Source organism: Marmota monax, unplaced genomic scaffold (assembly GCF_021218885.2).
Source record: "Marmota monax isolate L192 unplaced genomic scaffold, Marmota_monax_Labrador192_F-V1.1 WCK01_AAM20220418_F8-fsc00020, whole genome shotgun sequence".
NCBI lineage: Eukaryota > Metazoa > Chordata > Mammalia > Rodentia > Sciuridae > Marmota > Marmota monax.
Window position 1 is genome coordinate 935,354 of NW_026692912.1, and position 27,950 is coordinate 963,303.

The 27,950-nt window shown below is 36.5% G+C and overlaps 1 protein-coding gene and 1 long non-coding RNA gene across 6 annotated transcripts in view; one reads left to right on the top strand and one right to left on the bottom strand.

Moving 5' to 3' along the window:
• Positions 1-27,950, bottom strand: part of LOC124097130 (uncharacterized) — a 144,025-nt gene that overhangs the window by 69,938 nt on the left and 46,137 nt on the right. The window lies entirely within an intron of this gene.
• Positions 2,562-27,950, top strand: part of Fsd1l (fibronectin type III and SPRY domain containing 1 like) — a 68,671-nt gene continuing 43,282 nt past the window's right edge. For all 4 annotated transcript variants that reach the window (XM_046451662.1, XM_058581596.1, XM_046451663.1 and 1 more), the window contains exons 1-4: positions 2,562-2,696; positions 18,386-18,481; positions 21,676-21,807; positions 24,661-24,762. In XM_046451662.1, the coding sequence (XP_046307618.1) occupies positions 2,682-2,696; positions 18,386-18,481; positions 21,676-21,807; positions 24,661-24,762 (345 nt within the window). In that variant the 5' untranslated portion in view covers positions 2,562-2,681. The remainder of the gene's footprint in view (positions 2,697-18,385; positions 18,482-21,675; positions 21,808-24,660; positions 24,763-27,950) is intronic.

Genomic DNA, 27,950 nt, shown 5'->3' on the forward strand with positions numbered 1-27,950 from the left:
CTGTGACAGAGTCTGGCGATCACATTTCAGCTGCGACTCACTGTCTCCCAAAGCCTCTCTCTTCCTCCTCCTGTGGTGGTGTCCATCAGTCATAAAGTGCCCAAGATTTGCCCTTTAATAGGACTGAGGTGAAACCCTGGCATCTGAAGAAGAAAGAATGGCATGGAATGCTCTTTCCTTCTCTTTGTGGGAGTCCAGGTGGCAAGCAAGGGCAGCACTGGGAACCATACAGTCAGTCTGGTGGTTTGACCTCTGATGCTCTTCATTTCCCAGTCTACATTTCTCTCTTGTAGGGAACTGACTCAGCCTCAGTGCACAGAGCATGGTGTGAAGATTAGTCTTTGCCACTGCAGCAATAGGTGAGTGGCTGGGCACCTGGCTGCTCTCACTGCTCCTCGTGGAATTGGAAAGATTTGGTTAGAAGCTTCACTTCCCTTGGTACCAAGACGGGTGGGGGCATCTCTCTGCAGGACTGTATGCCACTTCTGCTTTCAGCTGACAGGAACAAAATTGTTCAGAGGCCCTTCCTGGATCCAGGCTTTCCAATTATTACCCATCTAGTCTGAACCAAACTCTTGTTTTCCTGTTTGTGCCCTTCATCCCATTTCTTGTACATCTCAATGCAGATTTAAAAAGAATTTGTGGGAAGTCATTCTTGCACGTGATTGGGCACCTCCTGGATTGGGTGTGAGACGCTCTGGCTAAACTGTGTGGGAGCTTTCCCCACCATCTCCAGGTGCCAGAGCCTGTCCGCATGGGGGTGTGACTGACCACTGACCCTGAGGCCAATCACTGACTCTGACCTTGGAATGCTGCCCCCCTCGACCTTCATTGGATGGAATTTTCCCCTGAATTTCTTGTTTCCCAATAAAAGGCCACTCCCTGGCGTGCTCTCTCTCTCTCTCATGCTAGCCCTGAGTAAGCCTTGCTGCCCTACTGGGTGGTTTGAGGTGTGAGCCAGAGAGGTGAGAGCTGTCTCGGACCTGGTCATAGAAAAAGGTAATTGAGTCTGTGTGTTTATTTTGATCTCACTAGTTAACTTTTATGCCACGAACCTTTTTAATGAAACCAGTGCGCTGGTTGCATGGTGGAAAGAATTAATTGAGGAGCTGGGGTTGTGGCTCAGCCTAGAGAGCTTGCCTACCATGTGTGAGGCACTGGCTTCGACTCTAAGTACCACAAATAAATAAATAAAATAAATGTCCATTGACAACTAAAAATTATTTTTTAAGAAAGATTTTATTGAGTGCAGACTGTATGGCAGGCCCTGTGCTGAGGATACAGATATGGGTAAAAGAAGATTCGGCCCTCAAGAAAATCACAGTAGAGTTGGGGAGACTCATAGGTAGACATTTAGAGCACTGTAGAATAAATAGTTCCTCATACCCTCTCTCCGGCTTTTGTATCTGCTGTTGCTTCCCACTAGAATGCCCTTCCCCCGACTCTTGCATTACTCATCCTCCCACTTACTCAGGTCACTACTGAGAGAAGCCTTCCCTGACCTCCCTATGGGAAACTGAACCCTCCCAATTCTTAAATCCTTTACTCCATGTAATTTTTCTATTTATCACTTATAATATCATTCATACGTTAATTCTTTTTGTCAGTCTTCCACACAAAGATTGTAAGTTAATAGGAGCTGGACCTGAATTCTAGACTGAATTCTCAGTTTGCAAAACTGGTACACAACAGGTACTCGATACTTACTTCTCTTTAATGTATTCGTAAGTGATTGCCCAGTTCAACTTTTGAGCATCTCAAGTCATCTAAAAGGAGGATGAGATCTCCTTGGGGAGAAACATTTTCAAGCTTACCTGCATTGCCCCCTCAGGACGGACTGAGCAGGTTCTAACTCCCTACCAATAACAAATGTATTTTACTCAGCACAAGCTATACAACGCACTTCATATACATTATCATCAATATTAAATGCAATATTCAATCCTCATAATCCTCAGTGCAGCCTCTTTTATTTTACAGAAATTCAAACAGGCTCAGGGACAGTGACTTGCTAAAGATCATTCTCGTAGCAAGGAGCTGGTGGAGACAGGCTCTCTATGAAAGTTCTACTTGGCTCCCCAGCCCCTTATTAGTCCCATACCCACATTTCTGCTGCATCCCCCTCCTAGCCCCTTTCCTCTCACTGGACAGCTGGGCCTGGTTAGCCCGGAGGTCTCTCCCAGGCTTGTTAGTGTGGGGAGATGCTTCAGATGCGCGTGGAATGTAGAGTGGACTGATAAATCTCCGGGACAGGGCTTTCCCTCCTGAGGGCCCGGCTTCTGGATGCCCAGTGGCCCATGGCAAGGCCTGCAGAACTCGCGCTCGCGGAATTAAAGGGATGGGGGAAGGGAGGAGAGGCTGCAGACGTGCTCCTGAGGGCGGACGCACCCCTCTCCCTGCGGCGCAGACCCCAGGCACCTGAACTCCGGCGGCCGGCCGTAGCGCGCAGGCGCGAGCACTCCTCCCCCCCCCCCCCTCCTGCGGGCCGCCCTTTCACCCTGGCAACCGCTGCGCGGCGACGCGCGCGCGCTGGCTGGGCGCGGACGGGCGGGGCCGGGCGGCGCCGGTGCGGGCCGAGGCGGCTGCGGCGGCGGCGGATAGCGGTCACGGCGTGGCCGGCCTTCTCCGCCTCCTCGCGCAGTTCCTGTGGCCGGCTCGAGCCAGCAGGCTTACTCCTCGCCATGGACTCCCAGAAGGTAAACCGGGAGAGGAGCGCGGGGCCTCCGAGGCGGGGCGGGCCGGGCCGGCGATGGGTGGGCGGGGCGCTCTGGGCCCGGTGGGTGGTGGGCGCCGGCGCTCGGGGCTTCTGCGGCTGAAGGCGAGGCCGCTGGGCCTCGGTCCTGGACGCGATCTAACCGCGCTCGCGGGGATGCAGGAGCCGCGCCCAGTGACCCCGGCTGGCCTCTTGATTCTCGAGAAGACGCCAGGAGCGGTCTCTATCTTTCAATCACTTTCTGCAGCGCTCGGCCCCTTTTATTCCTGCCAGCGTGCTAGGGAGAATGTTTCCCGCCCCAGCAGATGTGGAAACCGAGGCACAGCCTGATTTGGGGGGGGTCTCCCTGCTGACGCCGAGCTAATGCTCTTTCTTCGAACAAGTCCCCTTTTTTGGCACAATGCAAGCTCTTTAGGTCAGGGACCCAGACTCCTTTGTACCCCTCCCCTCCCCTCCCCGTGACTTGTTCATAAGCAGGTCACTGTTTGTTAATTGAGGGAAAAGACAGTTGTCAGGGTAGCCGCCCCACCCTCGTTGACCAATTGGTGTTGCTTGTCACAGTTACCTAGTTGTGGTTGTGGAATGTTTCATACTTTCAGAGTAAGTTGAGAAAAAGCATATATAGAACTAGCCTTTTGACTTAAGTAAAAATGTTTAAACAACATAGCCAACATATGTCAAATGACAACTGAAAGTGAGTTTTTTAACATTTCGTCATAATCCTTGTATAGAAATTAACTGCCTGTTTCTCTTTGTTACAGTGTAATTGAAATATAGTACAGTATAGGAAAGAAAAACAAGCATTATCAATAATGCGGCAGGGAAAAACAAGGACATATTTTAGAGACCATTCTTTTCTATTATTAGGTAGAAAACACGGGAAAAACTTACTAGAACAACTTTCTATGATTTTGCATGATTTCACCTTCTTGAGAGTGGGGGGGCATGAGAGAATAGTGCCATGTGTTAAGCATTAACTGTTATAGTAGCTAACAGATGTGTATGTTAACAAATGTGTTCATTATATGCATTTGTCTTGAAACCCAGTTGGATGTATTCAATTATTATTTCCAAGGATATTAGTAATTTTAAAAATTCCATATTATGTGTTTTGAATATGTATAAGTTTAAAACATTATCTCTGCCTAAATTTGTAAAATATCTCACAGCTTATTAGATAAAAGTCATATGATACTTGAGTGGACAGTAGCAGAGGTCAAATAGAAGAGTAAAGACTTGGGAAGTTCAGAGAATTGGGTTCCAGGGCACTATTTACTGACTGTGATATGGAGCAAGTCATGCACTGGTGATTAATTTATTTTCTCATCTATTCTGTAAAAATAAAAGTATTTCATAGTGTTATTGTAAAAATTTGATAAAATAATCCCTTAAGAAACACACAGCATTTTAAAGTTTATGAAGAATTAGTCCTGAAAAATTCCATTTTTGTAGGAAAAAAATTGTTTTAATGTGGATCATCTTAATTATCAAGGAATGTATATTCCTTTTGAGGAATCAAAAGTTGGAGGTTATGACTCTTGCTAGGTCATGCTGCATGTTGATAAGTTATTTTGAACCTATCTGTTGTCATTTCAGATTTATGTATTTATTTACTTTTTGGTGTACCTAGAGGGTACCATGTGCAGTTTCTCAGAGATGGCAAAGAATTAGCTGTTTTTTTTTAAATTACTATTGGTACTGATATGCCTTATTGAGGATAACTTTGAGAATCACTTCTCAATATTAGAAAATATGTTAAATTTCATTGGTAGCATCAAGAGAATTTTTCTAATCTAAAAACACCCTGTTGTTTTATAGGTCACAAAGAGTATCTGGTATTCATGCTTGTGAACCATTAAATTGTTGAATTTAAGCTTCCTTTTCTCATAAACTACTGCAGAATCAATTACTTGCCTCAAATAGTAATGAACTAAACTGATTATTTTTTTTTGTCTTTAAATGAGACAGCAGTACACCCCAGCATGAGTTTAAGAGACTATTTCCTGTTATAAAATGTTTTTACAGTAGCAGTAATAGTACCTCATACTAATAGCAGTTAGTATGAGGAAAATGGGTGCTGCAAGTGGCAAAGGAAGAGGATGCCCTGGATATATACCTGTTCATTGTAAGGTGTTGGGACTTAAGAAGATGACTCCGGAATCAGGTTTTTAGTGGTGCCTTTTATGGGCTATGTTAGCTTAGGTAATTTGCTCTTTGTTTCCATTTCCTCATCTATAAAAATTGAGATAACAATTTTATACTTAATCCTCAAAGGGTTATTTAAGGATTGTGTTCATTTTTTAAAACCTCTTAGTGCCTAGCATAAATTAATACTGTTAGCTATTGTTATTAATTTTATAATCCCAACCTCAAAATAACTTTGTTCTTTTCTGATTCAGTTTATACATCTTTAAAGCATGTTTTCTGTTTTTTGTATTTGTAAGAAATTATTTGGTGGTGCAAAAGAAGGGTTGTTAAATCCTAATTGAAAGAGGATTGGAAGTTCTGCCTCGTGTAATCTGACAATAAAGGTTAAGTTAACTGGACAGTCTTATAGAAGCTTGATGATGGCTAGTCAGCAAATGGATTAGCTTGACCAGCTGCTTTTTTGTCTGTGAAAATGACTTGGCCTTCAGTGTTTTGTTAGCAACAGATGCTCTGAATGAGAGGAGGAAGAAAACGTAATTGCCTTGGGTATGTAAGGCATACTGTTGGATATAGAAAACCACAGTATTATTTCCCAGAAATAAACAAAGGGATTCTGTTTATATTGAGTTTCTGGGGCACTTTTGTGAACAGGATGTGTTATGGATAGGTGGCTTTGTTTGATGATCAAACCTTTTGATTATGTCTGTAAGAGGTTTTAAGATAAAATCCCAAAGGTTTCTTTACCCAAAGAAATGTGCATGTTCAAAGGAAACATTGAAACAAGACATTTGCACCTTTCTAAAACCTTGGAAATTGTAATTCAATAGTTTAAGTTAAATTTTTATGTAGATCACTCATATTCATAGGAATCATTGTTTCTAGGAAAGATACTTTAGGAATAACTGAAAAGGGTAGAAAGGATAGGGAAAGAGATCCTAGAGGAAGTAAGTTACCAAGAGCATACATTGTCATTTAGTTGTGCCAACTTTTTGTCTGTGTATTCTTAGCTTCCTGCTCCGAAAAGGATAATGACAGGTGAGGCTTTACTGTATAAGACTGGACAAAGCAGTGAGGAGGTGTGGTGCATGCCTGAAATCCCAGTGACTCTGGAGGCTCAGACAGGAGGATTGCAAGCTCAAGGCCAGCATCAACAACTTAGTGTGACACCCTGTCTCTAAATAAATAGGATTATATATTATAGCTCAGAGGTAAAGTACCCCTGGGTTAAATCCCTGGTACAAAAATAAAAACCTGGACAAACCTAGACTGGGAGTTTGAATTAAGCAGAAATTTTAAAGCCCAACAATCTGCAGCAAGTAGCATATGTACACTTGCCTTCTATATCCCAGTTTTCTCTTCTATCCTGATTTTTTATTTATTTTTTTGCCTTCACATTGTACCATAGCAATTCAGACATTCTCTCCAATCCAGATAATTAACCAGCCATACTATATTCCAGATACCTCTCAGTAAAAAAAAAAAAAAAGTTTCCTGAGGAAAAGGAGGGGAAAATTTTTTGAGTATTGTTTTATATCCAGTATTGTGGTAAACTGCTTTAAACTCTCACAATAGCTCTTGTTTCTATTGCACAGATATGGAAAAATGAAGCTTAGAGAAAACAGCTAGCAAGTGGTATTTGGGTTCAAACCAGATCATTTTTCACAGCCCAAGCTTTTTCATTACTACCCTTGCTTGAACTCTTTGCTTTTAAATGCTGGTAGGATTAATTAAAACTGCTAAAATGTTAGCAGGGATAAACTTGTACAAAGTAGTTGTTTTGTTTTCTAAGCTAGTTTAAGTCTAGTGAAAAATAGTTGGTAGGTGATATGGAATGTTATTTAAATTGAAACCAGGAATTTGGTCCTATTTGCTGCCCCATATAAGATCCCTAGTTTTTCTGTAATGTATATCTATCTTCCTTCTCTGTAGCTCTTTCTTTTTTGAGGGTTGGTCTTAGCTTTCTAAAGCTGAATTGGGCAGTTTTTAAAATGAAATAGGGAACAGAATTTTTTTTTCTTTTTGTAGTTTTAACACAATGCTTTTTTTCAATGCTTGGCTGAATGTAAGCAGGATTATTCATGCAGCAAACACATATTGAATGTTTGCCATAGTGATGGATATTCTACTCTGACCTAGGGTAGACACTGTTGTGAAGTTGGTGCATTTGTATCCAGCCTTCTTTTGTATGTTTTCACTCTCAGCATTTATTTCCAGTCTCAAGATTCTGATAGAATCTGAGTTTTTGATGTTTATTAACTGACAGTTAATTATATCTTGAATTTGTAAAAAAAAAAAAAAAAAAAAGTGTTAGCACAGCCAGTGTTTGCTATTCTGTTCCATTATAAATACTAAATGTTTATTGTAGGAAAATGGGAGATAGAGATAAATTAAAGTAGAAATCACCCATAATTCTGCCATCCAGAGATAATTACATTCAACATTTGTATTACAATCCAGTCTTTTTGTATGCATATAGAAATTTAAAAATTATAGCATCATAATGCATATTGCTTAACAACTTGCCTTTGACATTTCACAAACGTTTTTCCATATTAATACCATTGTACAACACTTTCGGTGATTCAGCAGAATTTGTGTGGATGTATTACTAGATTTTATTTAATCATCACCCTTGTATATTGATCTCAACCTTTTTTTTTATTTGTTTTAATTAGTTACACATGACAGTACAATGACCTTGACACATCATACATTTGAATCAGATGGGATATAATTTCTCATTTTTCTGAGTGTACAGGTTGCAGAATCATATTGGTCATGCAGTCACATATATACACACAGTAATAATAATGTCTATTTCATTCTACTGTCCTTCCTTTCCCCCATCCCCTCCCCTTCCCTCCCATCACTTCTCTCTACCTAATCTAAGGTGACGCTATTTTTTTTCCTCACATCGTCATACATGTATTTTGTATAATGATGAGGGTCTCCTTCCACCATCCATGCAATTCCACTTCTCCCTCCCTTTCCCTCTCATTTCTCTTCCCTATCTAGAGAGAATCTTCTTCCCATGCTCTTCCAGGAGGAACAGCATTCTGAGTCACCTCCCCCCCTTATATCAGAGAAGACATTTGGCATTTGTTTTTTTGGGATTGGCTAACTTCACTTAGCATAATCTGCTTTAATGCCATCCATTTCCCTGCAAATGCCATGATCTTGATATTTTTTAGTGCTGAATAATATTCCATTGTGTATAAATGCCACATTTTTTTTATCCATTCATCCACTGAAGGGCATCTAAGTTGGCTCCACAGTCTAGCTATTGTGAATTGTGCTGCTATAAACATTGATGTGGCTGTGTCCCTGTAGTATGCTGTTTTTAGGTCATTTGGGTATAGACCGAGAAGAGGAATAGCTGGGTCAAATGGTGGTTCCATTCCCAGATTTCCAAGGAAATCTCCGTACTGCTTTCCAAATTGGCTGCACCAATTTCAAGTCCCCCCAGCAATGTATGAGTGTACCTTCCCCCGCCCCCCCCATCCTCGCCAGCACTTGTTGTTTGACTTCATAATGACTGCCATTCTTATTGGAGTGAGATGGTATCTTAGAGTAGTTTTAATTTGCATTTCTCTGATTGCTAGAGATGATGAACATTTTTTCATGTATTTTTTGATTGATTGTATATCCTCTTCTGAGAAGTGTCTGTTCAGATCCTTGGCCCATTTGTTGATTGGGTTATTTGTGTTTTTTTTTTTTTTGGTGTTTAGCTTTTTGAGTTCTTTGTATACTCTAGAAGTTAGAACTCTATCTGATGTGTGAAGGGTAAAAATTTGTTCCCAGGATGTAGGCTCCCTATTCACCTCACATATTATTTCTCTTGCTGGATCTCAACCTTTTAATGTAATAAATAACACTGAGATGGACATTCTTTTTTTTTTTTGGTACTGGGGATTGAACTCAGGGACACTCATCACTGAGCCACATCCCCAGTCCTATTTTGTATTTTATTTAGAGACAGGGTCTCATTGAGTTGCTTAGTGCCTTGCTTTTGCTGAGGCTGGCTTTGAATTTGTAATCCTCCTGCCTCAGCCTTCTGAACCGCCGGGATTACAAATGTGTGCCACCATGCCTGGCAAGATGGACATTCTTGTAGCCAAGACATTGCCTACATTCTTAATTATTTTCCTAGAAGAATTTTTGTAGAAGGAAATTACTGAGTTGATATACATATACTTCAAAAATGGTTTTGGATACATATTGTAAACTTGCCTTTCACAGGGCATTTTATTACTATCAGCAATCCCCAGAGTGCTCCATTTACACCACTCCTCTACTTTCAGAATATATGCCTGTTTAACTTTCTTGAGTGTAACACCCAGTTCAAAGGCCACTGCACATGATTAAGGCTCTGTCTTCAGTTCTATCATACTGTTTCCTCCAATCCTGAATGGGAGACTACCTCCTCATTTGGCTTGATATCTTACAACTGAGCTCAGGATGGAAAGGCAATATTTCCCACCATTTTTTTTTTCACTAGCTAGCATTAGATTGTTTTTAGGGGATAAATTAGATGGGCAGAGTTGATTATTGGTTCATTCTTGATTATATGGGTATTCAGGAAATGCTCACAATTGATTGTTAGGTATAGCTTTACGCCTGTAAACCATTTATGATTATCAACTTCCTGGATTTCTTAGTTCTATTTTTTACCTTCTGATTTCATTACATCTGGGAATGAAACTCCTGTTAATTTTGTCATAAGCTGATAAGATTTTTGATTATCTGGCTTACCTGATGGATAGTGCTTTTTAGATTTCGACTGTCACCTAATTCAAAGGAGATGTCTGTGGTGTGGGGTTATGCAAGTGACCTCAGTCTAGTGGCAGTTAGGCATTGTCCAGGGATATTACATGCTGATTTCATTGATCCCTTTGCTCTAGTTGGTGGAATCCTATGATTATTTCTTGTAGTCTCCAGTAGTGTAAGCAGCCAAGGTTAGTATAAAAGCAGAGGCTTTGGAGGCAGTCTCCTGGATTTGAACTGTGACTGCCAACTGATGACTGTGTGACCTAAGACAAGTTTCTTAATTTTTCAAACCCCCCAAAAGTGTGAAGGCTGTTGTGATTTAAAAAAAAATACTTCATATTAGTAGCTCAGCACAATGCCTAACAAATTGAAAGTGCTTAATAAATAATTGCTGATTTGGCTATAATAATAGTTAGACCCCCTTAAATTGTAGATCCACTGGTGGTGATTCTAGATTTGTATACTTAACTGTCTGAAATACTAACGTAGTATTTGACTCAGAAATCTTCGGATTTGCGTAGATGCTGGTGGGAAACCCATATGTCAGAGTGTTTCTATAATGATCACTTGGATGCTGATTCAAGGTATAATGAATGGTAAACCTGGATGTGAAGGTTTTTGGCAACTGACTTTAAAAATAGGAAGTGTATGCATCATAACTTCAGGGGCGTGTTACATTCAGTTTTTGGATAAGTAGTCCAAGTTGGCAGATTTTGTTAGATGCAGCAAAATTAAGACACAACATTTGAATTCCCACATATTAGGCTAAAATCAGTAGAACAAATGCCATTTCAAAATGATGAACATCATTTTGAAACATCATCTTATTCTGAGACTTATAAGGTGGTATTTCTATAGTAAGGTTGTATAGTTTGGATCTATAATGTCCCCTAAAGGCCTGTGACATGGTTGCGAGGTATTGGAACCTTTAGGAGGTGAGTCCTAGTGAAAGGGCTTCAGGTTATTGGGACACATATTTGAAGGGGACAGTGAGTCCCTAGCCCCTTCCTTTCTTTTACTTCCTGGCCAACAGGTGACCGGCATCCTCTTCCTTGGGCTCCCACCATGATGAGGTGCTGCCAAAGGCCCACAACAATGAGGCCAACCAACCACGGGTTGAGACCTGTAAAACTATGAGCCAAAATAATTTTTTTTCTTTAAGGTAGTTTGTGTTACAGTCTGTTTTGATAGTTCCAGTTTTTTCTAATCTTGAATTAAAATCTTAATCCTTTTGGTGTTCTTATATGTTCTAACATCCTTTTAATGAACCTTTGATCTTTACCATATCAGTTAGTACAGTGTAATAGTTAAGGCTGTTAATTGCCATTACTTGAATTCTGGCTTTGTGACATATTAGCTCTGAATATCTGGGCAAGCTACTTAACCTCTCCATGCCTCAGCTTCCTCATTAGAAAATGGGAATAATAATATCTTACCTCATAGAATTCTTGAAAAAAAATAAATGAATTAACAGTATGTAAAGAACTCAGGATAGTACTTGGCACTTGAGAGTCTAAAAATATTCTCATTTGTTCAGTCTATTGTGTTTACTTCACATGATTAATAGAAACTATAAGTATAACTTTTTAAAAGTCTTCCCTTTTGCAGAGAGTGCCTTATGACTTATTTGTCCCAGATTACTTTGATCCATGCCATGGGAATGTTTGCAATTGTGCTTGACTGGAGTGTATAAAACCCCTTTTTTCTTGTTGGTGTAGCAGTTGCCTTAGTCTGAATCCATAGTCAGGCCATTGAGAGGCTTAATCTTGATGAAGTGGCTTTTTTGAGGTTCTGGTAATAGTTCTGCATGACCAAAGCACAGTGGCCAAGATAGCCTGTGCATATGTCCTCTGGAGACCTGTGTCCTGTTTATTTTAACTGTGGTCTAGAAAAATTGGCATTTGTCAGACCTGTATCACCTAGAATTTCTAGTTACAGCCATCTGAAGTCTTACAAAATATAATTATCTAGATATGCCTCAAATAATTTGTACTACCTTTATTCATCTATGTTTATCACTTTATCCATCAATGTTTGGAAGGTAATGGGAGACTTGAGATCTGATAATGAAATCTGACACCCTTGTAGTCATCCTTTCAGGTTAATAGAATCTCAGGGAGTGGATGAAAGTTGTTTTCACAATGGGTGCTTTCCTTCACCCATGAGGCATTGGTAAGTGACACAGATGTCACAATGCGCTCATTTTATAAGTGCTTTTTTTGGAACTTATTTTAATAGCATATTGTGTATGTTTTAGAATAGTGGTTACAGCATAGGAACTGATAAATGTGAGAGCTCCCAGGTAGGAAACAAAGCTTATAAGAGAAACAGCAGGCTACTGGAAGTGGAATATAGCAAGAAAAAGTAAGTCTGTTGTGAATTGAAGCAGGCAAAGTAAGCAAAGCAGATTATGTAGAGTCTTAAAGATTGTGTTAAAAATTTTCTGTTTTATCCAAGGAACAATGGAAAGTCATTGAAGAATATTGAGCAGGAAGTATGATGGTATCCTATGACCCTAGCTGCAGTATAGAGAACTGATTATTGGGGAGAAATAATATATAAGAGGCCTCTTAAGAAATTTTACTATAGTATGGGTTGAGATATGATAGTAACTTGTACTATGATAGTAATAGATATTCTAGAACTGTTTAGGAGGTAAAATTAATAGAACTTGGTGGCTACATGTAGAGCACAAATTAGAGGAAAGATAATAAGGGTGAAGTCTAAAGTTTTAGCTTGGCAGCTGGTAGTGCCATTTATAGAGGTAGAATTCTGGAGAATGACCCAGGCTCAGTGGGGAAGGCTATGGCAAGTTGACTTTGAAGGGCTTGTGAGACACCCAAGTAGAGATTTCAAGCAGGCAATTATATTAACATGGTCTGGAATTCAGAGGAGAGGCCTCTGTGTAATGGCCCTATATCTTATCATACTCTGTGCAGAGTTTATATCACATATATTGAGACTTCTGGTTTTGGCTTTCACCTCGACAACTTCTCAGTCACTTGTGTTTCCATTATTAAAGCTGTGGATTAAACTCAAAGCCCTGGAGGGATATACTTGGATAGAAAACTCATTGCATGACAATTTTCTCTTTCTCTTAAGTTTATGAATTCAAGGAAAAACATTCATATACACACACATAGGTGCACACGCGCACACACGCGTATCTATTTGATATCTTCCCTGGCATGTTGCCTGCCATATTTAGAAAATACTTTTTTTTTAAATGCTGGATTTGGTACCTGTCCAGTCTGCCTCTCCTTGCATATTCCTAGATTAGGCATATGTTATCTCTGTGTGTACTCTTCTCTGACTCCTACCACCACGCAAGCTAAGTTAAGTTTCTGAACTCACTCATGCAATCCTTTTAAGTTTTTATAAGTTTTGGTGTTGGTGAGAGTTTGTCTTAGCTATTTTTATTACTTGTACAGTTCTACTGAGTTCCAAGTTCCTTAGTTCTTATTATCTTCATGCCATTTCCACACTAGATTTAGTGAGTCCCCATTTCTTGGAACAGCCAGAATGGTTGAAGCCCTGTTCCTCTTCAGAGTTTATTTTTCAGCCCTCCCAATGAATTTTCACTATTTTAGAATACTTAGCTCTTGATTACATCTTTTGCATTTTGCTCATCCTCCCACAACAATAATAAGTTAAAGAGAAAGTGGATTCAGAGCTTCTGGAGCTCTTGTTAGCACTGTACCCTGGGGAACTTTCAGAACACTGCCCTTTTTTTCTAGTAAGCATAGAAAAGTTTAGGATGAAGGCACTTTATCTGCATTCACTACCAAGGTCATATTGGTTTCTTTGGGTTTCTGTCTCTTATTGATCTGGGTGGTTGCTTCTTTAGTAGTTTATAAAGCACTTGGTGGTAGCTTTGAAAATATATGTGATAGTACCTGGGCATGGTGGTCCATGTCTGTAATTCCAGCAGCTCAGGAGGCTCAGGCAGGAGAATCCCAAGTTCTAGGCCAGCCTCAGCAATTTAGGGAGACCCTAAGCAACTTAGACCCCATCTCAATATATAAAAATAAAAGGGCTAGGGATGTAGCCCAGTGGTAAAGTACCCCTGGATTCATTCCCCAGTACCAAAAAAGAAAAAGAAAAAGAAACCACGTGTGATCTTAAATGCTAGGGCTCTAAAGCCCTCTGCTGCTGGCTTATCTATTCTTACAACTTCTCAGTGGTATTTTATAGCCGAGGCTTCAAAACTCTTCCCTCCTACATAGTATAGTGCAGTCCTCAGTTGCAGTCTTGTTTGTGTCATCTGCCAACCTTGGCATATTTGTAGTTTTACAGAAAATTTTGTCTAAGCAAAAATATTAATGAGCAATATAAACTTTATAGGCAAGTAGAGTGTATTTGTCCCTTGTGTTGTGGTGTTTAGAAGAATCTTAAAGGAGAGTTCCTTTTGCCCCAATTTAAGAATCTGGGATAACATAGAACCTAAAGAAATTCAAGTCTTCCAAGAAAAAAGTTCAGAAAACATTTAGGTTGTTTATTTTTAAGTGCAAATTCGAATTGATTGAGGATCTTTGCTCTATTGCCATTCTTAGAAATATATGGACTGGGGCTGGGAATGTGGCTCAAGCGGTAGTGTGCTCACCTGGCATGCGCGGGGCGCTGGGTTCGATCCTCACACCACATAAAAATAAAATAAAGATGTTGTGTCCACCGAAAACTGAAAAAATAAATATTAAAAAATTCTCTCTCTCTCTCTCTCTCTATCTATCTTTTAAAAAAAGAAATATATGGACTGTTTTAATGGTATAATAAGTCTGTAAATCTGTATTGTCAGGCTGGTTCTAGCCACATGTGGTTTAGAGCACTTAAAATGTGACGAATGTAAACTGAGAAATGTTGTAAATTGAAAGTAGACATTGGATTTTGAAGAGGTAGTACCCCCATTTCTTAAAAAGAAACTCATTGAAAATTGTTCACTTTTTTTTTTGAGTTGGCGGTCTCATTTTGTTGCTTAGGCTAGCCTTGAATCCCTGGACTTAAATGATTCTTTTTCTGCCTCCCAAGTAGTTAGGATTTACAGGCATGCTCCACTGTACCCAGCTAGGTAGTTCATTGTTAAATGTTGATTAGAAATGATAATATTTTGAATCTCTTGGGTTAAGTATAATATTAAATTAATTTCACCAGTTTCTCATTTATTTTTTGTTGTTACTGGGAATTGAACCTAGGGACACTTAATTTTGAGCCACATCCCCCTCCCTTTTTGTTTTATTTTATTATTATTATTATTTTGAGACAGGGTCTCACTAAGTTGCTTAGGGCCTCGTTAAGTTGCTGAGACTGGTTTTGAATTTAGAATCTTCCTGCCTCAGCCTCCTGTGTCACTGTGATTATGTAAGCTACCACATGTGGCTTTCTTTTACTTTTTGATGTGGCTACTGTTGGCTCATTTTGTATTTCTGTTGAACAATTCTGCTCTATGAAGAAGGAGAGCATTGTCATTGGTAAAGGTTGTGTTCTGACTTCTATCATCACTATTAGACCAGGGCCTGTTAAATTTTAACAAATGGGTAACTCTTAATGATATAGAGGAATTAGTTTAAAGACCTCATAACAATGAGAGAACATTTATAAATCTGACTATATCTAGTAAATAACAGGAGCTTTGAAAAACAGGCTGCTTATTAAAAACCTTTGGAGCTCACAGCTTACTTAGCTGGGGCAGTATGCTTCAGCTGTCTCAAGAGTTTTTTACTACCAATCTTCAAACACAAAATTTGCTGCTAAACTTAGACAAGTAAAAGTGGGAAGCTATATTGTGCTCAGGAGATTTTTTTTTTCCCCTTCTGAAGTAGATCTGCCTCTTTTATGTTCCAAAATTTCACTTTTTGCATGTGTGTATATGTAAAATTTCCTTCAGTTTTTATTGAATTCACACATCATGATGATTTTGAAATTTTGTTTTTGGACTGAATTCATCGGACCTGGCTGCTTGTTTTCATAGTATATGATATCTTCCAGAAGATCTCTGTCCCTTGTTCTGGTCCAGCTTTATTGTCTTTACCTTGGTTGATGTCTGCTAGGTATGCCTAGCAGTGGACCATTTAAGCTCAAGTTGTGATTCTGTAATATGAATTTTCCAGCAGTTTTCTGTGTCATTGAAAACTTAGCAAGCCAGATGTTTAAAGAATATATAATTTTATGGTATGAGTATACCATAAAATAGGATAATTGATTGGATTCAGAGGTAGAGTTCTAATGCAGCAGTTAAGAGCATGGGTGTGGGAGTGGGACTGAGCCTAATATTTTATCTAATCAGCAGTATTTTGGGCAACTAGTCTAATCTCTGTTTTCTCATCTGTACAGTATGAATGTAGCCCTGGCTATGTTAGTCAGCTTTCTATTACTATAACAAATACTTTAAATAACTTATCAAGAAAAAAGGTTTATTTTGGCTCACAGTTTTAGAGGTTTCAGTCCATGACTGGTCGGACCCTTTGCTTTTGGTCCTGTGGTGAGGTAGCAGTATATCATGGCAGAAAGTAAAACTGCTTACCTCATAGCTAAGAAGCAGAAGTCAGAGAGGAATAGACTGAGGTTCTATTGTCCCCACTGAGGGCATGTCCTCTTTGACTTAAAGACATCCTACTAGGCTGTACCTCTTAAAGGTTCTACCACCTCCTGATAATGTTGTTCTGGGGAACAAGCCTTTTACACATGGGTCTTTTGGGAAAAGTTAATATCCAAACTATGGCCCTTGCCATTGTGAGGAATAGAAGGGGAGGCAGATACATTCACCAAAAAGAACCCAATTATGTTAGCTTTGGGTCACTGTGACCAAAATACCTGACAATAACAACTTATTTTGGGTTCACAGTTTCAGAGGTTCAGTCCAAGGTTGGCCAAGTCCATGGCTCTGAACCTAAGGTGAGGTAGAACATCATGGTAGAAGGGCATTGTGGAGGACAGTAGCTCAGCTCATGCAGCCAGGAAGTAGAGAACACAATTGGAACCAGTACAAGACATGAACACCCTAAGGACATACCCCCAGTGGCCTACTTCCTTCAGCCATGTTCCATTTGCCATCAGTTAACCATCTAGTATAGTAGCCCTTTCATATTATTAATCCACCAAATGGATTAATGCACTGATTAGATTACAGCTCTTATAATCTAATCATTTCACCTCTGAATATTCCTACATTCTCTAAGATGAATCTTTGGGGGCAGGGTACAGCTCATATCCAAGCGCTAACACCAATCATTTCAATTGAAACTTACTATAAAAAAGTATGAAGATTGTGCAGAACAGTTATTATTGTTTCATTATGTTGCTTCTAAGTACATATAGATCCTATCTTGCATGAGTACTTGGAAAACTTCTCCTTTAAATATTCTTACCTTTTCAATATCGGTATCACCACTAAGACCCCTTTAACTGTGTCGACTCTTCTCCAAAGTCCTGGCTCCACTCTGCTATTCTTTTGTTGTCTTTGGATTTGACTCTTGGTGCATTAGTTCTGGGAAAATCACTGACAGGGATAAACAACTAACTCTTGGTGTGTCATTGGTCTTTTTCATAACACAACTTCACTGTGTTACTATCTTAAAATATCATAAGAAGGAGAATGGGAAGGTATAGTGTAGGTAAACGAATATAACAGAGAACCCTTAGGCTGAGCACAGGGATGATAATATCTCCTTATTTTTAGGGATTGTTTGACACTTAAATTAGACCTGTTGTAATCTAATTTTTCACTAATACGCTGTATGAACATTTATAAAACATTTCTTTTAGATTATTCCTGGGCTCTTTATATATATATAACCTTTGATTGACATAATATTTTGAGGAGAATCTTTGTCCCACAAATTTTATGAGTTTTATTAAACAAACTTGTAGGTACTTTCAGAAATAAGTCTTTTGTTTTGGGAAAAATTCTACAGGAAAAGTACATATGATATTTACTGAGACTACAAGTACCTTGTTGGGTTTTTGCTGTTATTAAGCATCTGGGCTTGTGCTGGCACTGGTCCTGTGTGGCTATGTAAACTGAAATTAATTAAAGTTAAAAAATAAATTTAGTTCCTCAGTTGTGCTAGACACAGTTCACGACCTTGTTAGCTGTATGTGGCTGGGGACTACCACATGAGTACAAATATAGAACATTTCTGTCATAGCAGAAAATTTTACTTTATAGCACTGAACTTGAGTTTAAGGAAGTTAAATAATAACCCTGTGTTTTAAGTAGGAAGTATTATCAAAGTCTTGGGTATTTACTACTAAAATTTTTTATTTTATGTGATTCTATAGCATCTATAAATGTTACTATGAATATTATTCTAGATGCAAATTTACTACCTAGATTAATATTTCTAAAATGTTTTTTAATTTTTATAAGTAGATACAACTTTTAAAAATTTCAGTGTTTCCTTGCTTTTATTCTTCATTTCCTGATGCTATATTAGAAATTCTATTTGTTTTTATAGCATTTAAGGATTTAACTCTATTCCATTGCCATGGCCTTATAACATCAAATAATAATATTAATAGGAATAATACTGATCATTTTCAGTCTGAAGGGTGATTAAGGTATATACTTAGAGAGTTAAAAATAGTACAGATATATGTCATTTTTTGAATTAATAGGCCTTAGGAAAATGTGAATAATGAGAAGAAACTTGCTTCTATTTATTATGTAATATGCTGTTACATAAAGTTTGTTTAGAAAATGGTTAGAAGATTTGTAGTTCTTTTTCATTGAAAGGAAATATTTAAATTGTTTTTTAATCCTAGGAAGCTCTACAAAGGATCATTTCAACTCTGGCAAATAAAAATGATGAAATTCAGAACTTTATTGATACACTAAATCAAACATTAAGAGGAGTTCAGGTATGAGTCTTAATTAAATTTATGTAAATATCACAATGAATGAGTATTGAGTCAAATTATAAGTATAAATATACTTTACATTTATAAATACAAATACACTTCTGCTAATGGAGCTGTGAGCAGGGTGTTTTAAATGGGAAATAAAGTAAAAAATGCTTTCCTTGCCATTCCTGTGTTATTTGTGGAAAAATCAAATAGTAAAGGAGAAGGAAAACTCTGGAGTACTTGCTAGGGAATATTACAGTGCTCACTTTCGTATTTTTCTATTTGATATTTTTCTTTTCTAATTCCAACTAGGAGCAAATTGTATCTTACAACGTACCTGCAAGTAATTTTTTTTTACAGTAAATAGCAGAAAGAAAATGTAGATGATAAGAGGTCTACATGAAATAGATAAAAATAAAACATAAAAGTTAAAGTGCCCAATTAGGAGGAAGAGGAATATTTAAGGAAGTGGTCCCAGGTTTGAGTAGACAATCCATGTGTTTTTCATCAGATGTTGATTGTAGAAGGAAACTTAAGATAAACTGATTCTTAGGCTGCATCAGGAAGAAATAGGAAATCTGAACAGACCAATAAGTAAGGAAATTGAATTCAATCAATAATAATTTTAAAAAATCTCAGATCTTGATGACTTTATAATTGAATTCTATCAGATATTTAAAGAAAAATTAATACTAGTTCTCAAACTTCAAGAAAATTGAAGAGGAGGGAATTACTTCTAAGCTTATTTTATAAAACCAGCATCACCCTGGTGTCAAAGCCAGACAAGGATACAACAAGAGGAAAAAGACTATAGACCAACATCCTTGATGAATATAGATGCAAAAATCCTCAAAAAAAATTAGCAAACTGATTTCAACAGTACATTGAAAAGATTATTCACTCTGGCTAGGTGTAATTCGTCCTTATATATGGATGGTTCCTTATATATGTGTAAATCAACAAATATGATACATCATATTAATAAAAACGAAGGACAGAAACCACATGATCAACTCAGTAGATGCAGAAAAATAATTTGACAAAATTCAGGATCTTTTCATAGTTCAAAATTCTCCCACAAATTCAGTGTAGAAAGAATGTACTTCAACACAATAAAGGTCATATATGACAAGTGCACAGCTAATCTCATACTCTGTGATGAAAAATTGAAAGTTTTTCTTCTACCATCAGGAATAAAACAAGGATGCTTGCTGTTACCACTTATATTCAAAATAGTATTGGAAGTACTATTCAGAGCAGTTAGATAAGAAAAAGAAATAAAAGACATCCAAATAGGGAAGGAAGAAGTGGAATTGATAATATAAACTTATGTGTAGCAAACTCTAAAAACTGTAATGAAAATCTGTTAAACCTATAAATTGGGTAAAATTGTAGGATACAAAATCAACACAAAATTTGGTAGTGTTTGTATACTAACAACAGACTATCTGAAAAAGAAAATAAGGGGAAAAAAATCTCACTATAGGAATTTAAGTGGCTTTTACAAGGTTGCACTGTTACTAGTGGTTAATGAGGGATGTAAATCTTCTGCCTTCCGGACTCTGCGTTCCTTCTCCAAAGCTTGTTTTTGCTTTTATAAATGAACTAATAAAAATGGTGAACACTACTTTTTGTGAGACTATATTGAGATGGTGTCTGGATTTTATAAACATTATAATCAAAAGTTTGGATATATTACAAGACATCTTAACCAATGCCAGTTTGCTTCTCTTAATAGAATGATTTATCAAAGCTGAAAAATGCCTTAAGGGAATTTCTTCTTTCATAATTGTTGCAAAGGTGGATTTGCTATCTAGGGATTTCACAAATATTTTAAGCTATTTCTTGTTAAAATAGTGGCATCCTGCTTAATGAAGCAATAAGAACTTTGGAAAGTCGAGATTTGGAATGCTTTATTGATGATGCAGCTACAACTAGTTGTGTAGCTTTGGAAAAGTCACTTATCTATATTTTAGTTTGTAAAGTGCAGGAGGAGTTCAATTACAAATTCTAATTATGAGATCATTTCTGATATTCCTTCTGGCACAAAATTCAATGTTTGATAAATCTCATAGGATCTAGTAGTGAATTGCTCATAGTCTTTTAAGTTCTATATATTTTATGTAAATGCAGTGTTTTAGATAACCTAAAGAATTTTAAAATTTACACAAATCAGCCCTATTCCTATATACCCAAACTGTTTTTCAGAGTTGCTGAATTAAACTCTTTGCAATATTTTATTAAAATTCTTTACTGGCAAGGACTTAAAAACAGCATACTATAAGGACACAGCCACATCAATGTTTATAAAAGCACAATTCACAATAGCTAAACTGTGGAACCAACCTAGATGCCCTTCAATAGATAAATGGATTACAAAAAAGTGATATATACACACAATGGAATATTACTCAGCAGTAAAAGAGAATAAAATCATGGCATTTGCAGATCAGTGGATGGAGTTAGAGAAGATAATGCTAATGAAGTTAGCCAATCCCAAAAAAACAAATGCCGAATGTTTTCTCTGATATAAATAGACTGATTCATAGTGGGTTAGGGAGGGGGAGCATAGGAGGAATAGACGAACTCTAGATAGGGCAGAGGGGGTGGGAGGAGAAGGGAAGGGGGCGGGTATGGGTTTAGAAATGATGGTGGAATGTGATGGACATTATTATCCAAAGTACATGTATAAGGACACAAATTGGTGTGGATATACTTTGTATACAGCCAGAGATATGAAAAATTGTGCTCTATATGAGTAATAAGAATTGTAATGCATTCTGCTGTCATATATAAATTAAAAAATGATAAAACATTCTTTGCTGGTCATTCTGCTAATACTTCAAAAGTTAAGAACCACTGGCTTAGGAACTGCCTTAGAGCCTGAAGGTCTAGATAAAGTTGGGAACTTTAAAACAACCTATTTCTTGTCCTGTAGAAGCAGTTTTATAAAAGTAAAGAGTGTTTGGGTTAGTACATAAAAGGCAGTTTAACTCCAGCATAGCTAAAATACCACCCTCCTCATTAGCAGCCAGCTTTTTGTATTCATCTCTTTTTAAAGCCTTAAATGAAATTTAGAAGTTTTTACTTTTACATTGGGCTTTGGCAGTTTGTAATAGAAACCTGTCCTCCGCTTTGTGTATACCTTTCAGTTCTTAAATGTTTGAAGGCTTTTCAGTAATAGCATTCTGTTTTGTTTTTTAAAACAGGAAAATTCTTCTAACATACTTTCAGAGTTAGATGAAGAATTTGATAGTTTGTACTCTATATTGGATGATGTAAAAGAAAGTATGATTAATAGTATCAAGCAAGAACAAGCTCGTAAATCACACGAGTTACAGGTGAGACCCTGCAGCTATTTAAGTCTGAATATTCTATTTAATGCTTGATGTGTTGAAAGCAAAAATTAGTGAATTTGTGAGTATAACTATACTTTTATTCAAGAATGGTTTTTAACTTTGCTCAAACTTTCTTTTTTAAATTATGGTTAAGAAATAACAAAATTTACTTTCAGATGTTTTTTAAATGTTGTAATTATGTTATCATGTAACAGAGCTTAAGAACTTTTAAATTTTATTACAAAGCTGAAACTATGTGCCCCTTAAACAAAAACTCCTTATTTTCCCCTCCTGCCAGCTCCTGGCAATCATACTGTTTCCTCTTCCATTGTTTTGATTACTCTTGATATCTCACATGAGTAGAATTGTAAAGTGTTTGTCCTTTTGTGATACTGTTATTTCACTCAGTATAATGTCCCTAGGGTTCATCTGTGTTGTAGCATGTATCAAGATTTCCTGTATTTCTGGTTGGATAATATTTCATGTGTGTATATATTTTCTTTTATCCATTTATCTGTCAACGTTTGTGATATTTCTACCTCTTGATTAATGTGAATAATGCTTTGGTGAATTTTGTTGTGCAAGTATAAACCTAAGATGCTCCTTTAATTCTTTTGTTGTATACCCAGAAGTCAGATTGCTAATCATGTGGTAGTTCTCTTTTTAGTTTTTTGAGAAACTTTCATATTGTTTTCCATAGTGGCTATACCATTTTACCTTCTTACCAACAGTACATAAGAGTTCTGTTTTTTTCTACATCCTCACCAACTTATTTTCTGGGTTTTTTTTTTGTTGTTGTTTGTTTTGTTTTGTTTGATAGTAGTTGTTTTTTTACAGTTTAGATTTGCATTTTTCGAATGATTAGAGATGCTGAGCATCTTTTTGAATTGTTGATCATCTCTGTTGTTTTCTTTGGAGAAATGCCTATTCAGGTTTTTCCCCACCCCCATATTTTACTTTGCATTTCGAGACAGAGTGTTGCTGAGTTGCTGAGGCTGATCTCAGCAACTTTCGATCCTCCTACCTCAACTTCCCGAGTCTCTGGGTTTACAAGTGTGTGCCACCATATCTGGCTAAGTTGTAGGAATTTTTTATACATCCTGGGTAAATATTTTTTTAAAATATATTTTTAGTTGTCAATGGACCATTATTTTACTTATTTATATGTTGGTGCTGAGCATAGTGCCTCACACATGCTAGGCAAGCACTCTCCCACTTAGCTACAAACCCCAGCCCATTCTGGGTATATTTTAATTTAACTATTTATCTAGAGAACTTCACTCATGCTAGGCAAGGGCTGTAGTACTGAGTTATATCCCATAACCTTACATTCAGGATATTAACCCCTTATCAGAATTTATTCCAAGTCCCATTTATCTGTTTTTGCTTTTGTTACAAATGCAGTATTGCAATATGTGGTGTAATGAAGATTTCCCCCTGTGTTTGAGCTTTAAGGGTTTTGTTGAGAAAGTTGGTGCCTACATCTATATGATGGAGTGTTGACCCCATGTTTTCGTCTAATGGTTGTAAACTTTCTGGTCTAATTCCTATGTCTTTGGACTATTTCAGTTTGACTTTTGTGCAGGGTAAGAGATAGGGATATGGTTTCATTTTGCTACACATAGCTGTCCAGTTTTCCCAGCACCATTTGTTAAAAGTCTGTCTTTTCTCCAAAATATATTTTTTGCACCTTTGTCAAGTATCAGACGGCTATAAGTATGTGGGTTTATCTCTGTCTTCTACTCTGTTCCATTGGTCTTCATATTTATTTTAATGCCAATGCCATGCTGATTTTGTTACTATAACTTTGTAGTATAATTTCAGATCAGGTGTTGTGATACCTCCTGCATCACTTTTCCTGTTGATTATTGCTTTGGCTATTCAGGGTCTCCTTTTCTTTCAAATGAATTTAACACATTTTTTTTCTAATTCTGTGAAGAAAGTCATTGGTATTTTGATGGGGATTGCTTTGAATCTGGATATTGCTTTTTGGTAGTATGGCTTTTAATGCAATCTTAAGGGGAAAATAAGTAGGCTTGAATATGGAATAGAGACTAGTTAAATATTTTGAAGAAGAATCTTATATACATTTAAAAGCCTAGTAGTTGGTTTGTTTCTCTGTTTGTGGAATCACTACCAATCTTTTCACATGACCTACAATTGAGAAGGGAAGAAGAGAAAGTGAAAGAGAAAACTAAATAAGATTGTATTAGGTGGAATTAATATGTAAGCATGAATACTGAGCATATCACTATAACAGTTCCTCTCTTTTGTTTCTCTTCATTCCTATTTAATTCTAGGTACTTGACTTGTAGTTCTTGTGCTATCCAGTCTTGGAAATTTTAATTAATATTTCAGTAGTATGCATTTCTTGAATAGTGTGATAAGTGATGCTCAACTTGAATGTACCTGCACCTCATTTCACAAACTTTAGCTTAAATAGTTATCATTAAGAAATTTAGTCTTCATTACAGAGGATGTTGTCTTAAGGTAGATTGTTATTTTAATTTAAATTGTAGATAGTTTTCTGACTACTTTTATTAGTAGAGAAGAATCTTCAAATAAATTTGGCCCCAGTAGTTTATAATTCTTTTCTTTTTTGTTTTAAATTCTATCTTTATACATACAAAGCTAAGCTTTTTACATAAATTATGGAAAGAAATACAAAGTATTAAAATAATATAAGCTTATTGAATATATGACTGGTCATGATTATCTTGCTTCAGCAGCTCTCTGAATTTTTTTTCATTACTGCTATTAAAATCATTTATAAATTTATTATAACAATGTATATTTTAAATTTCTGGTGGCAATAAGAAACTTCATATTAATGATTTAGGTTTTTTTCCCCCTTAGAATCAGCTTAGTCAATGTAATAATGCCCTGGAGAATTCTGAAGAATTGCTAGAATTTGCGACAAGGTCCTTAGATATAAAGGAGCCTGAAGATTTTTCAAAGGTACAAAAAAAAACACTTATGAAAAAAATTTACTCTAATACACTTTATAAAGGAGTTAACTCCTTTAGTTTTGGATTTGTTTATTCATTTCTTTTTAATTTATTTTATTTTTTCCCCTTTTTTTTCATTTTGTTGTTCAGTCATTTCTAATGTTGAAGAAGCTTGGGATTTCTGGATAATTAAAATGCAAACTTCTCAAGCTGCTTTGTTTTAAAGGAGACACTTATTAGTATGTATCTTTGGGATCATGAAAACGTTAACTATTTTAGTTTAATTTTTCTTTACTATTCAATTCAGATGAATCAAGTTACTTTCCTTTTAGTTATATCTCTATTGGTAATTATTTAAAGGTACTTATGTACTTGAATGGAGTCATATCTTTCTTTTAGACTTTTCATGACCGAGGAAAGAAGATTGGTATTACCATTGATGTGGTTCAAAACTAGTTTTCTAAGAGTTGATTGGGAAAACATTATCAATTGATACATATAAGCATTGTAACCCTGTGAAACTTCTTATTGGAGACAAATGTCCTGTTATTTAGCCTAATTAATTGAATGTTTTATTAAAACATGAAAAAATAGGTCCTTGTTAAAGAGTATGTTTGGATAGAAATAAAAGGAGTAAAAGCAGGTAGCTTAGCTTGCTTCTGTTTTAACTTAGAGTCTCTCATTTAAAGGATTCTTATTTTATTATTTTTTTAATTTTTTAACTTTTTTTTTTTTTTTTTAGTTTTTGGCGGACACAACATCTTTGTTTGTATGTGGTGCTGAGGATCGAACCCGGGCCACATGCATGCCAGCTGAGCGTGCTACTGCTTGAGCCACATCCCCAGCCCCTATACTTATTTTAAATAGGGTGATTTTAAAATGATTTTCAGTTTATCAATTTAAAACTCAAGGATGTAGAATTAGCAAAGACAAGGTATGAACTAGGGGAAATTAAACTATATAATTAACAAAATGTTACTGTATAGTTTATCAGGATTAGATTTAAGTTTGATGTTCCTAATTGTGGACTAGGCAGTGAATTTTATTAATGTTAGAAAGGTACTTTTTATAGTCCATTTGTATCTAGTCAATGTTTTCATTCTATGACTTTCCTGTGAACTTGAGGTAGAAAAAAACTCCTTGATAACATTTTTACCCTAAATCTTTGCATTTTTAAAGATGAACTTTAAAAATTAATTTATTCTTTTAACAACATAAATCAAAGTAGACTACTACACTAATTAATTCTTAGATTTGTAGGTGAGTTGTAAAAAGTTTACCGTTGCATTTGTAGGACTTGCTGTGAAAAGGAATTATGAGGAAACTTTTTCTTCAAAATACTTTAGTGTAGTATGAGATGTCCCCTATATACAGGGCATTCACGTGATAAACTTAAATATCTGGAACATAGCCAAGAAACATGCAGAAAGTAAAAAAAAAATAATAATATTTTGAGTCATCAAAATCATTGTTATATGGAGTTCATGAACAGGAATTTATATTCCCTGTTCACAATGATGACTCAGAGTCTGTTGACTATTAATTTGAACACGGTTCTTCTAATTTTTAGGGTGTTTTTTTTTTTCTTTTTTTTAATAATTCCTACTTGTCAACAGATTCCCCTTCTGGTGGAGTAGGGTAACTGTTTCTGGCCAGTTTAATCCTAACAGCAGGAGTTAGCCCTAGAGTGAAGAAGACAGGAAAACTAAAAAATGTGAACACAAGAACTCAGTTGTGTTTAAATAGGACTATTACTTGGAAAAACTGTGATAAATGTTTATTTATTTCAAGTTTCTCTTTTTGTTGACATTTTCAGTATAGTTCTCTCCTCTTCCTCTCAAATGCTGCACATTTCTCTTTCTCTCTTCTTTGTTCTTTCTATTTTTAAATTTTTTTCCCAAAAATTGTAAATTGGAAAGGTTCTGATAAATCACATTGTGGTTTAAAAATATTTTCTTAATATGCCACTTTGTTTTTTCATTATCTAATTTGGTCTCTTCTCCCAGCATTTTATAGTACTTCTTTGTATCTTAAACCATTTGGAGAGGTGAAGAAATGAATTGTCAGTCTTTCCTAACCAGAAATGTGAGTTTATTCAAGAAAAATTCTTAACTGCTTGAAGTTATTTTCTTAGTATCACTTCCTTATCCATCTGCAGTGGTCTGTAGGCCTGCTTCAAACACATAGTTGTTGACAAAATAAAGAGAGGACTTTTAAGATTAATTATTAGACCAATAGCATATTGTTATATCTGGAAAAAGAAATTCTTTTAAGGCATACTATTTGTGAATATTTAAGTGCTTAAATCAAATTAATAAGAATAGTTCATGGGAACAAAAACAAATGATTAAGGAAAAATCCAGGCAACGGGTCCTATCATACTTCTTATCTTTAAGAGTATCTTACTACTAATATTTACATTATCATGTTGCCTTACATCAGCATGAAGCTGCTCTGTTCACCACCATCATACAATCTCAAAGTAAGCAAATAGAAATAGCACAAATAGGATGGGATTTTTGAACATATTTTTACTTAAAAAAAAAAAACCTACTAGAAGTTTGATTGATAGTAAGTATATGCAGAACGATCACCAGCAAATGGGATACAAATTATTAGGTTTATTGCTGGATGAACAAGTTGCCAAAGCTCTACCAAGTCTGACCTTTCTGCTAATAACTTGCCTGTGGAACACTGCTTGGATCCTTTTCTTCAGATGATATTCTTATTCTAACCCTGAATGTAGACCTTGAATTCTCCCTATGAAAAGAGTTGGGTCAGCAGAACAGTTTCCAAGTCAATATAATTAATTTGCCACCTCATTACAATGCAGTTGTCAGACTAGAAGTGAGCGAATTGTTTCCTACCCATGAGTGCCCACAGTAGAATAAAAAGTGCAGAGTAGGGTAAAAGGGGAGCAGTGCCTTCTGCATTTTACCACAGATAAATACATTAAAGTGGGTTTAATATATTTCTCTCTTCTAACTCAAAATAACTCACTACTGGAATATTGTTCAGCAAGTGTCAGGCTCTGGCCACTGGGAGGAGAAAACAAGAAAAGAACTCACGCAGCACTTTCAAGGGAAAATTATTGGCGGAAGCTACTCATGTTGGTTGAAGTCAGGAATGCTGGGAGAGGAGAGGACCTTCAACAACATTCTTTCATTTTGAAGGCAATTTAAAAACAAATATTTATTA